The sequence below is a fragment of the Paroedura picta genome, chromosome 3, assembly GCF_049243985.1.
Source record: "Paroedura picta isolate Pp20150507F chromosome 3, Ppicta_v3.0, whole genome shotgun sequence".
NCBI classification, from domain to species: Eukaryota; Metazoa; Chordata; class Lepidosauria; order Squamata; family Gekkonidae; genus Paroedura; species Paroedura picta.
Genome location: NC_135371.1, coordinates 83,572,345 through 83,584,550, shown reverse-complemented (window position 1 = coordinate 83,584,550; position 12,206 = coordinate 83,572,345). Strand labels below are relative to the sequence as shown.

Genomic DNA, 12,206 nt, shown 5'->3' with positions numbered 1-12,206 from the left:
TGCCTGTTTCTTAAACACTCCACTATGCAAAGTTTGACATCTAGAAGACTCCCTCCACTTTAAATCATGCTTTCACGTGCTCATATCCCCTTCCCCATATATGTATGTTTTTAAACAAGTTTAGGCAGCTTCACAAAGCAATGACATACACATTACATATATATTACATGTTAAATATCATGTGCAGCCCCTCAAGGGGCAAATAATGACTTTGAAAGCTGTTTGGATTGGGAAAATGCCATGGAGTGGAGTGTTGGAGAACTGGAGCCCCTCCTCCCCCCATGTCAAGGACCCCAGCACACTTTGGAATTAAATTCCCAGCAGCTGCAGTCTGACTGTGGGAGGAACAGACTGGCAAAATGTATCATTGAGTTTAGCAAAATATTTCAGTGAGGTTCAGGGGCTTCATTTGGGGCTGCAGCAAGAGAGAGGAAAGCCCTATTCCACTAAAAGAAATCTCTTCCGTCAGTGGAAATTTACTGTAGGATCCAAGCATCTGATTCTATGATGAAAGCCATGACAGGAACATTATGTGATACTCTGCTTCTAGTTGCAACTTAAAGTGGAAACGTTTAGGAAATAGGCTTAGACATCTGTCCATTCATCTATCCATATATCTATTCAGATATGCCAGTATATTAGTAGCCAAATATCAAAGACTTCATGCTTGGCCAAAGAATGTAGGGACAGAACAACTTCCCTGTACATTAGGAAAATGTAATTTAAAGTACATGGAAACAATGCATTTTTGCTTAGTGACAAAGACTGTAATCAGAGTAGACATTCCACATCCTCAGTGAACAAACTTTGATGTTAGACCATAGTTCTGGAAGCTCATTATAGCCACACTTTCCCAGTTCAATATTCTGCTATGCCGGCAAAGGGCAAAATAAATCAGGATTCAAATAACAAAACCATCTCAGCACCGCAAGACGGCAGCATATGGTCATGCTTGAAACATATTTTCATAGGCAATGTTGTACTTCAGCTTCTTTGCTGCTATATGCTCCTGACTAGAGGTTTTGGAGTTTATTCCATCTCTGTGTTTTTGTATAAATATTTCCCCAGGATATATTTGAAGAGCAGCCACAGATGTTCATAGCAAGACCAAGAGCAGATTAGAGTAAGCGAGAACTAACATTTGCAAGGGGAAATTCCTGCCAAACTTCTAATGCCTCTGGCTATTGTTATTTTGAGTTTGTTATTGGAGAATGATTTATTTTAAAATACCAGCAACAGTTGCTCAGTTGGCAAACCACAACTGCTCACTATTAATTGCCCATATTATATTTAGAACATATACTAAAAATCTACATGATCTACACTGATATCCATTTAACTCAAAATCAATTGCAACTTCCCTTTTAACAACCACTCTGTTTTCAAAATATGTGTTGCCTGCCATGTTATGGATGTGGCTGTTGCCAGGGGAGGCTTGAAGATGAGAAGATATAGCAGGGAACAAGACAGAGAGGGTGGGGCGATAGAGAAATATTGGGCATGTTTGAATGTGAGAAGGAATCATGGCAAATCAGGAAGATGCTACTGTGGTTTGTAGTTAACTAACCATGCCCAGAAGGCATATGCATTTTATTTTTAACGTTGTTATGCTGCCTTTCGATCCAACAGGCTCCCCAAGGCAGCAAACAGCAAAAACCCCCTAAAACAATATTAAAATAACATTTAAGAAACTTAAATGTACGCGAATGTGTAAAATATATGCATACAGAAAGGAAATAAAAACAATTAAACAAAACACATATGTGGGGAAGGTCAGTGAGGGAATGCTGAACAAAAAACAAACAAAACTTCATCTCACACTGATGGGAGACAATGATAGAGAGGAACAGACAATTTCCTTGGGAAGGAAATTATATAATTTTTGTACCCCTTTCTCAGACGGGTATCCTTCTATCCCCCAGATGGGGAAAGTGGAAGTAGGGGCCCTGCAGATGACTTCAGTGGTAGGTTCATACAAGTAGGTTCATTTAGGAGTCAAAGGTCCTTAAGGTATACTGGCCTCATTCCACCAGCATCTTAAATTGGACCCAGAAGCAAATTGTAACAACTAGAGAAACAAGTCACATGAGTTAGGCAATTATTTCTTATACCAATAGTATCCACATTCCCTAGGAGCCAGCCAGCATTGCTAACCATATTTGGTTGGCCTGACCAAGATGACAGCTAGTCAAGTGGATATGGCTCTCAATTGACTGTAGGAAGGATTAGTAATTTCTTCTGGATACAAAAACAAACGGTTAGACTAAATTTCCTCTCAGCAAAACTGGCTTTTCTCGCATATTTCTCCCACTACATCTCATTGTTTCCCATGGAATGTTAGGGCCTTTTCGCACGGGGATCTTTGTTGCAAATTGTTTGCGGAATGAAAAATCGCCATTTAAAATAGTGGAATTCGTCGTTATGCATACCTGCCTTTGTAGTGGAATCAGTTGCGTTTTTTAGCGTTTCCCACAGGCTTCCGGTCTCGGCAGAAATCGCTAGAAAGGAAGCGCTATTGCCAAGCTCGTCCCGCCCCTGGCCGTCAAGCAGCCAATGGGCAGCCGTTAGCATGCTCCCAAACAGCCCCTTTCCCTTTAAGGAAGGTTTAAAAAAAAAAAAACAGACCCATAGCAACGAATCTAGGTAGATTCGTTGCAACGGAGAGACCCATCCAGCTGCCTAATGTGAGCTGTCGTTTGATCGTATGATCGTTGGAACGCTGCCTCGAGTGATAAAAAAAAAATCCCCCCCCCCTCTCACGGGCCCGATTTTTGGCTGAATTAATGTGTAAAAAATAAAGGGACTTTATTTCAGCAAACGGGCTTTTATGTGGTTTGTGCTTAGTGACTAAAGGTAAAGGACTGAAGCCAGGGAAGCCTCTAAACAGAAAGAGGCTCGCTGGTGCGTTTATCCCCGCTCGCTCGGAGAAAAAAAAATGGCGATCGCTTCGCCGGAAGTTTGGAGGACAGGCTCAGGAGGAGGGACTTTGAAGAACCCGCAACAATGGTAACGCACAGGTCTTTAGCGCTAGTGTTGCAGATTGGTTGCAGGAGTGTATCGCTATCCGGAGGGTGAATCCACTTTTTGGGATTTCCCTGAAAGCGCTACAACGAAGCGCTTTTTGCGGATTGGTTTCAGGAGTGTTGCAGATTGTGTACGACGTCGTGCGTTATGGCAAATCAATAGCGTTACCAATTGGCAACCATTGTGCGATTTTGAAGCCGTGCAAAAAGCCCCCTGATCTTGAGGGATTCCTTGGGATGACATGGAGGGGGGGGGACTGATTTGGAGTAGGCAAGTGGAAGTCCAAATATTAAGCATCTTCACCTCCCTGCTTCTTGGCAGCATATCCCAACCATTTCAAAGAAGAAAAACTGTGTTGAGACTCTGTAGCACATGAATGTTTCGTTAGCCCTTTAGACGAGTGGTCTGCAACCTTTTTCAGGTTGTGGCCCATTGCCAAGGGGTAGGGGGAGAGGGTGACCCGGGGCCCCCCACATGCGCAGCAGCCCTGCGCAAACGTGCATGCATGAATCTGCAGTGCATGTGCATTTGCACCCGACGGGGGCGCAAACGCACACATGTGGCAGTTTTGCGAATGTGCACATGAGCGGGGCTGCAGTGCACGTGCATTTGCACTCCCATCAGGGCACAAACATGCATGCATGGCAGCCCTGTGCATGCGAAACTGCCGCAAATGCGAGTTTGCACTACGTCAGCGCAAAGGTGCATACACGGCAGGTCCATACATGAGAGTTTGCACCGGCAGCTTGCCGGCGGCTACACCTCACTCTTCCACTCTCCCGCCGCAAGAAGCTTGTCGGGTCGCAAGCTAATCGGCTGTAAACACGCATACTCAGCAGTTTCGTGCATGCACACATAAGCGGGGCTGCTGTGCATGCATGTTTGCGCTCCCGTTGGGGCACAAATGCACATGCATAGCAACCCCACGCATGCATGCACAAAACTGCTGCACATGCACATTTGCACCATCTTGGTTGCAAATGTGAATGCATGGCAGTTCTACGAGTGCTCGTTTGCATTGGCAGCGTGCCGGAGGCCGCGGTTCACTCTCCCCCCCTCCCGCACCAAGTAGCTTGCTGGACCGGGAGCTAATCGGCCGCTTTGGCGGACGATTTGCTCACAGCCTGGCGAGCTTCTCGCTGCGGGGAAGGCGGGGAGAGGGAGCCGCGGCCCGCTGCTGAAGCTCTTGTGGCCCAGCACCAGGCCACAAATCGGGGGTTGGGAACCACTGCTTTAGACCAACTAGAGGTATTACCTGAGTCTCAATCAAAAGTGCAGCTGTCTTCCATTTTTGTACCTGAAATGTTCAAACCAGAATCCATGCAGAGAAGATGTCTCACCTTGACCGATTATGCACAGGCTGGAATGCCTGTGATGGTGGTGATGGGGCTTCGAGGAAGATCCCTGATCATGCCATTCAAGGTCTGGCCCAATCCAGGCCCTCAGAAGACCCGCATTAATGAAACGCGGATTCTTCCTGAGGCCTGGGTCTCCCGGAAGAGCCAGGCTTTCAGTCTGGCTCCTCCCCTGACCTATGGTGTCCCTGCAGGGATGCCTGTCACGCCTGCGAGCCCCGCGACTCCCCTACCATGGTGGGAGAGGAGCATGCTGCTCCCCACCATTGTGCAGTAGTGGTCCCATGCACCAGATCTCCGCTGCCACAGCCGCTTCAAAGCGCTCCCAGCGCTCCGGGCCTGTATTGTGTGCGTGGGCCATTGTGCCAGGGCAGCCGGTGTGTGCCGGGGGAGCTCCACCCCATACGTACGCAATGTCACGGCGGCAGCCAGGTATAGTTGCTGCTGTGCATAATGGGTCCTTCAGAAGTTTCCATAAGCCCCCTTGCATCACAGGTGAAATGCTTTTTCAAATGTCTTCTACTACATAGCAGAACTAAGGAGTTTTTTAGGTTCTTTGGGAAAAAAATTCAAAGTGATTCTGTGTGGTAATCTGACACAATCTCAGAGCAAAGGCTTTTAAGAAGATTAGGTGAGACAGAAAAAAACAACAATTGGCCAAGTCAAGAATGGGATTCAAACATCTTGAGCTGCCTTGCACAGCTTTCCTCTCATTGCCATCTTTTCCAGCACAGTTTATGCACATTTATCTCACAGTGCAGAAAACTGGTATTTTCAAATAGATACATTTTTGGAAAATGGATTAGATTGCTGAAAGTGGGGGCACATGATCACCTCACGACAGGCAGGGTGCCACAACACACACATGCTTTTAATTTGGCCATCATACACCAGATGCCTGCATGAACAGGCCCTTTTGTGCTATAGAATCATCACATTGTACTTGAAAGCTCACTTTCAAGTCACTTATGTTAGATTAGATCACCTCTCTTTAACTACTTTTCATCAACAAAATGGATTGTATAGATTATGACAGAATAGCAGAGTTTTTTAAATAGTTCAGCTGAATGCATGCTTCGGGGAATATTTTCACAATTCTCTGTGTCAAAATATGAACCTCTTGCTTTTAATTGCCATTTAACTGCAATGTTAATTTCCCCAGCATCCCATATATATGCTAGATATCAACCAACTGAGGCATCCCTTCAAGCATCTAATGAAGAGAGTTCTAGTTCATACAACCTTAGGCCACAATAATTTTGATCTTTAAACTGCTTTAAACTTCTTCAATACTTCTTTTTGTTTTCACAGTGAAGTCTTCTCAGCTCACAAAAACTGCTCAGATTGAGATCTGATGTTACGATGATAATGATCTTGATAAATTGTTTAAAAGTGCATGCATATTGAACTACATATTTGCTTTTGCCTTAGTACAGCCTATTTAAAACTACAGTTCTGTTTAACTGACTATGAAAATGACCATGATGACAAGCTGAGGTAGCATGAGTGAAGGGTTATCTAAAGGATAAAACAAAACGGGGCTGGAAGATGCAAAGATATCACATCACAAATTACGATTCAGCTGCACACACAAAGCAGTATATGGCTGTGGAACAAATAGACTCTACCTCCATACTGCTTAATCCTAGCACTATACTTGCCGTCTTGTATTCTACTCTGCTTCAGTTTTATTCAGAGGGCCACCACTTTCTAACCTGTTCCCTTACAACAAAACATACACATGGATTTAAGTTCTCCTTAAAAAAATAATGCCAGTGTTTTACTTCTATTGTGCCATATAACTAAAAATTCCTTCATTCCGTTCCCACAGAAACATTTACACCAGGCACCAATATAATTGAATCCCTCGGACAGAACTATCCCACACAAGAGGATTTACTGGGCAGGTCAGTCTTTTCAGATTTTGCTCTCATTATTACAAGTCCTTTTTTGTCTTCAATATAGTGATGCTGGCAGGCCCCATTTTCTTACAGCTTGTCTGAAAACTTGCTGTCAGAATGCCTGGCAGACGGACAAGTGCTTCAGGGACACCAACTAGCCAACCAACATCTCTGTGTAATTTGTGTGGCCAGATTAAAACTTTAAAAAATTCTGTATGACTTTTAATTGACAACAGGTAGGTTTTCAGTTTCAATGAACTAGCTGGGTATAATAAACTTATATTATGTTTTGGAACTGGAGTAATTTACAAGGCTTTTAAAATATGTAGTAAACTACTTGGAAGCTTTTTGTAAGGAAAAGCAGTATATAAATATATCAACAGAATATCTGCTCTTGCTGCATTTAAAATTGGCAATAAATATTTTGGGCTTGTGTCAGTAGTGAGATCCTGAATTATTATCTTTTTACTAGTGCTGTGTTGCCTAACATATGCTGCCTAATACTGCACATCTATCTGAAGTTCAAGGATGGCCTGGTATGTGTATTTAAAATTCTCTTAGATGACACAAAAACCTTTTAATATCGTGGTGCAGGAATCCAGCAGCAACAATGAGAGCTGAGATGACGGTCCAGAGGTGCAAACAGGTCATGCTAGAAGTAATATGGCAAAAACATATTTTCATGGATTAGTGTTTCTGTTTTAAAAGACAGGGTGCCCTCTTTCCGTTATAATGAATTAAACCTCAAATAGTTCTCCTTTTGTAATATCAGCCTGCTGCGTGACATAGAGTTTCAGTAAAATTTAAACACATATAATAGAGATTGGCCAATGGGCTCCTCTAGTTGGACTCTAATCTGTTTTTGCCTATGCAGGTCTTTTACCCTCTTACCTCTCACAAACACATAGGTGCTGACTGCAGTGGTGCCCTCGATTTTGGCATTGATGTACTTGTAGTAACAGCGGTAGTAGCCTGTGTCGTTAGCCTGAGTCCCTGTCAGTGTCAAGACCTTGCAGTAGGGCTTTGTGTCAGTGCCCTCACAATCCTCTTCCTTGACTGTTCGGATGCCGTCGAGACTCACCAACACCACTGATTCGCTGTCCTTTCCAATCTGGACAGTGTCCTCTTGGCCTCCAGGCCACGACCACTCCAGGGGATGCTGTCCTCTTTGCAGGAACAAAAAAGAGCAACAGAAGCCAAATTAGGTGGGTTATTTGAGTAACTGCGGTAAGTTTTCATGTTCTCATCTCGTTCTCTAATACCAGCACTGAAAATTTAGAGTCAGTTGGATTCTTCCAAAATGTTGTTTTATCATCTCTGCCATTCTTATTTTAAAAAATAAATTTCAAACCACATTCCTGAAACTTCTCTTATCATACTGCATGCATTGTTCATGTAACAGATGTGCAAGCTGCCATCTGTGAAGACTGGCTGTATATGCACACAAAACTCATAAGTGGAAAGCATTTTTATATGTTTCTCTATATCTGTACAAGCAGTTACTTCCAATATTTTTGAGTATGATGATATAGACCAAAGCACCCCCCCCATTTCATAGAACTCTGGGAAGTTCCTAGATGAAAGGCTCCCTGTTTACAGAGGTGTTGCTGATAGTTTAGAATATTGACAGCTCTTAAGAAGGGAATTCATAGATGCTTTTATGAGCTGGGCCTGTCCTGACCTTTCAAGCTCCTGATTATATTAACTTACTTTGTCTTTGCCTAGGAGGGGGATATAGTTAAATCTCCTCTGCAGAAGTAGTTGTCAGTATCTCTTGCAGAGACCATGTTATCAAACTGTAAACTGCAGTACTTCATCTGTCCATTTATTAGGCTGTCTGGTATTTACTGTTATATAAAGGAATGGTTGGTAGTACCAGTTTCTTGAATATTTCTTTTTCCAGCTGTGCTGTCATATGCTTTATAATCTACTTCTTAAGATGGAGCTACGTACATTCTTTGCACCCTCTTTGTAAAGTTGCCCAGAAAATGTCTAGATATATTTGTCTTAAATATCCTGTGATGCTTACGAAGTCCCTCCTATCTTCCCAGATTTTAGGGTTTCTTTTAAAATATTTTTAATCTCTATTTTTCATAGTTTGTTGATTCCCTAATAATTTCCATATGAAAGTTCTATTTTTCCATGGCCTACCTTGAACATGTGTTTATGGAATGATGACACATAAATGTTCTATATAAAACAAACAAATAAAAAAGTTGGCTGTTTTCCTTGCTGGGTTATTTTGTTTCATATAATGGATGATTATTAAATTTTTCCTGGTTGTCTGCAGAATTAGATAAAAGTATATATTGAAAATCTAAAAATCCAGGTGATGGTGGCCAATATGGGTTTTATAGGCCCTTGGTTGGGTTCTTGGAGGCAGATTGTGTTTAGGTTAGAATGATCTTTGCTCTTTTCCCAAAGCAGGTTTCCACAGCAGGTGTTAAAGAAGACACTATGTTGCACAGGCCGAGTCTTATTCTTTTTCAGTTGTGTGGCCAACCTCCAAATGGTGGCTGGAGATTTCCTGCTATTACAAAATGATCTCCAGGTGACAGAAAACAATTCTCCAGCTGTGGAGAATTTTCCTGTGATGCTTGACCAACCTTGCTTTGACATAACAGTTGGCGAGAGTGAAGGGAATTCTTATGTGACTCTTACCTGCAAGTAATATTCAGTGTATCTTTAGTGTTGATCATGTAATCCTCTTCTGTGATGCTGAGTGTTGGTGGGGTCATAGAATAGCTTCTCACTAAATCTTGAGAAAGAAACAAAGAAGCTCATGATATAGCAAAACTAGCCACTAGCCACTCATGTTTACTGCAGAGGTTCTGTCAAGAAACTGCAATGAAGTAACAGTAGAATAACAGAATATCAAGATTTATTTCTAATTTGGGCAGTTATAGTAGATGAAAAAAGAATAATGTAAATGCAGCATACTTCTTTCACTGATTCCTCTTAGTTTAGGCTGACCATACAGACCCTTTTGAAGGGAACAGTACGCTTTTTTCACATTTTCGAGCTGTCCCTTCATTTTAATAAAAATGTCAATTTTGTCCCCTTCTTAATAAAAGGTATATACTTGCTGTAGCAGTTTTTGTTTTGTCATCTAGATTAAGTGTTGAGGCAATGAGGGCTACTTTAATTGTAAGACTAAATTGTGCCATGGGGTGCAAGAAGTTTTGTAATAAGGTGTTGAAAGACTGACATTTGCTATGTAAGATTATTTCATTGGAGAAATAGTGAAAAACAGTCCCCTCTACTATGTCTACCTAAATTTTTGTATGGATTCTGTCACTGAAAGAATAATGGTAAACTCAATGTGTTTATAAAACTTTTAAAAATCACCTTACTTTCCTGAATGCAAAATATTTAACCCTCCTCCCATTTTTGCCATCCCAATGTCCCCTTTTCATATCAAGGAAATATGGTCAGCCTAGCTTAGTTACTTAACTTGTGTTATACTATTCAGTCAACTTAACCTTGTGTAACATGTAGATCTGAGAAGGGGCGACATACAGGTATCACATTTATTATCTATTTTATTCTTAAATTTATATTTGTCTTTGGAATGTGATAGAAACTGCTGTAGGAATAAACTAGCAAATTGTTAGTATTTTTACAAGACAAATGTTTCCATTATTGCTCTTAAATAGTTTTTGGCTGATCAACAAAAGCAAATGGTCCAATGTAAGCATTAGCCACAAAATGTTCCAGCAGAGGGAGCTAAGCTCTGTAACAAACTACTCTTGGGGGGAAGAAACCACAGATTAGAGAAAATTATAAAAACAAAGCAATCTACACTACTGAATCAAATTAACTTTAGGATGATGGAGGCTTTTGACTGAGTACTTTCAGTGACATTTTGCTATGAATTCCTTCTGCTTACAGACCATAGTGAGGAATGAGCACAAAATATACATAAAGGAGCTTGCTGTGACAGATCTCAGAAGCAAGCATCAGGAGGAAAACATTTACTGTTCACATTTAGCTTTCTCTCTCTCCAAATTTAGATTATTTTTTACAAGGGAAAACATCAGAAAGTATTTGAATTTCAGGTAATTCCAATAGCAGGAATACTTTTTACTCAAACTAGTTAAACAATACGCCATCCCCTCTCACACTAAATGTATTGTTATATTTTTAAAGATGGACCCATAAAGACCTGTGGGGGAGGAGAAAGGTCATTTCCTCCTCCCTGCTGTGGCCTCTACCTCCTTGCATCTCCAGTTTCTCTGGCCTGCTTACCTGACAGTTCCCATCCACTGCTACCATCTTGCCTACCTGCTGCCCATTTCTCCCCCAAGCATGGTAAAGGAGAGAGAAGCAGGTGGGTTGAGGGACAGCCAACCACCAAATTCATTTCTTCACCTGCCCCAAGTGGCTACTGCCACCATGATTTTCAAGACTACTTGCAGCAAATTCAACCAAAGTCTGCATTATTAATGCTGTCAGTGCATGCAGACATCACTACTAATGGGGGAGTTGTGTCTGTAATTTTTTAAAAAAAACTTGCCTTTTATTGCAAACTCAGGAACCCCTGATTTCTAGAACCCTATGATGAAAATACAGCTGTTCCCATTGTGTGGATTTGCCTATTCACATTTGGGCTAGTCTTTGGCCATCACAGAAACTTGGTGGAATGATTCTCACATCACAGAAACTTGGTGGAATGATTCTCATGACTGGAATGTAATAGTGGATGGATATGAACTGTTCAGAAAAAACAGAATAGATCAAAGAGGTGGAGGAGTGGCACTGTATGTGAGGAAAGGGCTTACCTGTCAGGAAATTCTAGTGAAGGAGAGTATATCTACAGTGGAAAGCATCTGGGTGAAAACAAGCGAGGGGAAAACAAAAAGTGTGGTGGTTGGTGTCTGCTACCGACCGCTTGACCAACGAGAAGATGTGGATGCTGCACTTTGTGAGCAGCTTGAGAAAATATCCAAGCGGCAGGACCTTGTCATCATGGGTGACTTCAATTTCCCAGATGTGTGCTGGGAAACAAACTCTGCAAAGCGTCCACAGTCATGCAACTTTCTGACCTGCCTGGCTGACAATTACATTTATCAAATGGACAAAGAGATTGTCGAGAGTCATTTAGCTGCACTGGATGAGTTCAAATCCCCTGGGCCGGATGAAATTCACCCGAGAGTGCTCAAAGAACTTTCCGGAGAACTTGCAGAACCCTTGTCCATCATCTTCGGGACCTCTTTAAGGACCGGAGATGTCCCGGAGGACTGGAAGAGAGCAAATGTTATTCCGATCTTCAAAAAAGGGAGGAAGGATGACCCGGGAAACTACAGACCAGTGAGTCTGACCTCTGTTGTGGGTAAGATAATGGAGTATATATTAAAGGGAGCGATCTGCAAACATCTGGAGGACCATTTGGTGATCCAAGGAAGTCAGCATGAATTTTTCTCCAACAGGTCCTGTCAGACCAACCTGGTTTCCTTTGTTGACCAAGTAACAGGTTTGCTGGATTGTAGAAATTCAGTTGATGTTGTTTACTTGGATTTTAGTAAAGCTTTTGATAAGGTTCCCCATGATGTTCTGATGGATAAATTGAAGGACTGCAATCTGAATTTTCAGATAGTTAGGTGGATAGGGAATTGGTTAGAGAACCGCACTCAAAGAGTTGTTGTCAATGGTGTTTCATCAGACTGGAGGGAGGTGAGTAGCGGGGTACCTCAGGGCTCGGGGCTAGATGAGGGGGTGGAGGGACTACTCGTCAAGTTTGCAGCTGACACCAAATTAGGAGGACTGGCAAATACTCCGGAAGATAGGGACAGAGTTCAACGAGATCTGAACACAATGGAAAAATGGGCAAATGAGAACAAGATGCAATTTAATAAAGATAAGTGCAAAATTCTGCATCTGGGTCAGAAAAATGAAAAGCATGCCTACTGGATGGGGGATACACTTC

General features: G+C 42.2%; 1 protein-coding gene across 4 annotated transcripts in view; it reads right to left on the bottom strand.

Moving 5' to 3' along the window:
• FLT4 (fms related receptor tyrosine kinase 4) overlaps positions 1-12,206 on the bottom strand; it is a 160,871-nt gene that overhangs the window by 89,448 nt on the left and 59,217 nt on the right. For 2 of the 4 annotated variants that reach the window (XM_077326599.1, XM_077326600.1), the window contains exons 2-3: positions 8,942-9,038; positions 7,172-7,446 (exon numbers count right to left, since the gene is read on the bottom strand). In XM_077326599.1, the coding sequence (XP_077182714.1) occupies positions 7,172-7,446; positions 8,942-9,038 (372 nt within the window). Of the gene's footprint in view, positions 1-6,854; positions 6,907-7,171; positions 7,447-8,941; positions 9,039-12,206 lie in introns of those variants that run through there. The other 2 variants (XM_077326601.1, XM_077326602.1) reach the window with 2 other exon arrangements.